The sequence below is a fragment of the Humulus lupulus genome, chromosome 6 (genome assembly GCF_963169125.1).
Source record: "Humulus lupulus chromosome 6, drHumLupu1.1, whole genome shotgun sequence".
NCBI classification, from domain to species: domain Eukaryota; kingdom Viridiplantae; phylum Streptophyta; class Magnoliopsida; order Rosales; family Cannabaceae; genus Humulus; species Humulus lupulus.
Window position 1 is genome coordinate 140870095 of NC_084798.1, and position 2624 is coordinate 140872718.

Here is a 2624-nt window from a genome sequence, read left to right on the forward strand (position 1 = left end):
ATATTTTTGAAACCAATTTATTGTCGATAGCCAAATAGAAATAAAAATTCAATTAATTGGTACTTAGCTACAGTCCTTGTGGGAACGATCTCACTCCCGTGAGTTATTACTTGAGAAACGATACGTATACTTACGTGTTGAATTTTTGCAACAAGTTTTTGGCACCGTTGTCGGGGACTGTTTTTAGCTAATATTAAAATAGTTGAATTTTATTCTAATTTGGTATTTCATTTTTAGTTTTACTAATTCTTTCATTGTCTTAATTTTTCTCATCTCAAGTTCCAGGTAGTTTATGCGACGCCAAGGTCCTGTTATTCGAGTGCCTGTTGATCCTGAAATATAGAAGACTTGTAGACTGAATGAACGAAAGAAAAAGTTGGAAACAGAGGTTGACACTATCATGGCTGATCCGGCGATTAATAATAATGTGTTGAACGGGGGTGATGTTTAGGATCAAACTAATGGTCTGAATCAAATAGCTAGAAGATTAAGAGATTATGTGTTGCCTACTGTGATAGGGGTTCAATCTTGTATCAAATCACCCGCTGTCAATGCCAACAATTTTGAAATTAAGCCTGCCATACTCCAAATGGTTCAATATATTGTTCAATTTGGGGGATATCCAATAGAAGATCACAACATGCATCTTGCTAACTTTGTTGAGCTCTACCAGACATTTAAAATGAATGGAGCTAGCGATGATGCCATCAGATTAAGGTTATTTCCATTTTCTTTGAGGGACCAAGCTAAGAGTTGGTTGGTATCTTTTCCACCCAATTCGATTACTACCTGGAATGACATTGCTCAGAAGTTTCTCTCCAAGTTTTTCCCTCCTGCGAAGGCAGCTAAGTTGAGAGGAGAGATCAATAATTTCTACAAGTTGGAGGGTGAACTTTGTATGATGCATGGGAAAGATTTAAGGATTTGATCAGAAAGTGTCCACATCATGGAATAGAGAGATGGATGTTGGTACATAATTTCTACAATGGTTTGTGTGGTACTACTCGCACAATCATTGATGTAGTGCCTAGAGGAGCATTCATGAGTAAGAGCGCAAATGAGGCTTATGATCTGTTGGAAGAAATGGCTATGAATAACTATCAATGGCCATCAGAAAGGGAGAGCACTAAGAAAGTGGCTGGAGTGCATGAATTGGATGCCATCTCGATGTTGTCAGCTCAAGTGGCAACATTGACAAAACAGTTACAAAAAAACAGTATTCAAGCTCCCGTTATGCAGATGCAAGTCATATGTGAGTTATGTGGGGGACCTCATTCATTTGAACAATGCACAATGAGGGATTTTAATAACATGCCTATCGAGCAAGTGAAAGCGCTAGGGAAATTCCCAAGGCCCTCCAATAACCCATATTCCATGAGTTACAGTCCTGGGTGGCAGAATCACCCAAATTTTTCTTGGACAAGTGATCAAGGTAGTCAGCAGCAGTTTCAGCAGAGCCAACCTCAGTACCCAAGGCCTCCTCCTGGATTTTTTCACCAACAACAATTGAGACCTACACAACAACCGATGCAAGCAAAACAAGATGGTCAGGCTGATGTGTTAACTCAATTTATGACAGAAACAAGGTTATCAATTCAAAGCTTGGAAACTCAGATTGGACAGTTAGCCACATTAATGTCAAGCCGAGCTCAAGGTAACTTGCCAAGCACTACAGAAGTGAATCCGAAGGGAAATCTTAATGAACAGTGTCAGGCTATTAGCTTGAGGAGTGGAACCATGTATGAGGGACCAAGTATGGAGAAGAAAGATGAGCAAGTAGGGATCAACAGGCACCTACTATTGAGAACAAGTAGAAGGGTGAAGAGAAGGTTACTGAAGACCTCCTGACCAAAGTAGTTACACCACACATGAGCATTGACCATCACATCAAGATTTCCTACCCTCAAAGGCTCTGCAAGAACAACTTGGATAAGCAATTTTCTAAGTTCCTTGAAGTATTCAAGAAACTGCATATCAACATCCCTTTTGCAGAGGCCTTGGAGAAAATGCCAAGTTACGTTAAGTTCATGAAACAGATTTTGTCAAAGAATAGAAAGATGGAGGACTACGAAACTGTGGCATTGACAGAGAGTGCAGTGCTATTCCGCAAAGGAAGCTTCCTCAGAAACTGAGAGATCCTGGGAGTTTCACAATACCCTGCACTATTGGGAATTTTGAGAGCATGAATGCTCTATGTGATTTAGGGACAAGCATTAATCTAATGTCGCTTTCTTTTTTCAGAAGATTGAAGCTTGGGGAAGCAAGACCTACAACAATGACTCTTCAGTTGGCAGACAGCTCAATAGCACATCCTCGGGGAATTATTGAAGATATTATGGTAAAAGTGGACACGTTCATCTTCCCAATAGACTTTATTGTACTTGACATGGAGAAGGATGTCAATGTGCCAATTATTCTTGGAAGGCCATTTTTAGCAACTGGTAGGGCGTTAATAGATGTGCAAAAAGGCAAGTTGAAGTTGCGAGTGTAAAAAAGAAGAGGTAACATTTAATGTTTTTGCAACAACGGATGTTCCAACTTGTTGTAGAGTTGATGTGGTGGAAAGTAAGGGTAGTAAGTTTGAAGTTACTAAGAAGAAATCTATGGTTGAAGTTGGAAAGTGA

At 39.7% G+C, this 2624-nt stretch overlaps 1 protein-coding gene and 1 non-coding gene across 2 annotated transcripts; one reads left to right on the forward strand and one right to left on the reverse strand.

Annotated features, from left to right (window-relative positions):
• Nucleotides 1–589: 589 nt before the first annotated feature.
• Nucleotides 590–1848, forward strand: LOC133785497 (uncharacterized). The gene is made up of 2 exons (XM_062224727.1): nt 590–896; nt 1025–1848. Exons 1-2 carry the CDS (start codon nt 590–592, stop codon nt 1846–1848), a joined length of 1131 nt encoding a protein of 376 aa, XP_062080711.1.
• Nucleotides 848–953, reverse strand: LOC133787500 (small nucleolar RNA R71). The gene has a single exon (XR_009872519.1). It is a non-coding gene; the product is annotated as a small nucleolar RNA R71 (small nucleolar RNA).
• Nucleotides 1849–2624: the final 776 nt, after the last annotated feature.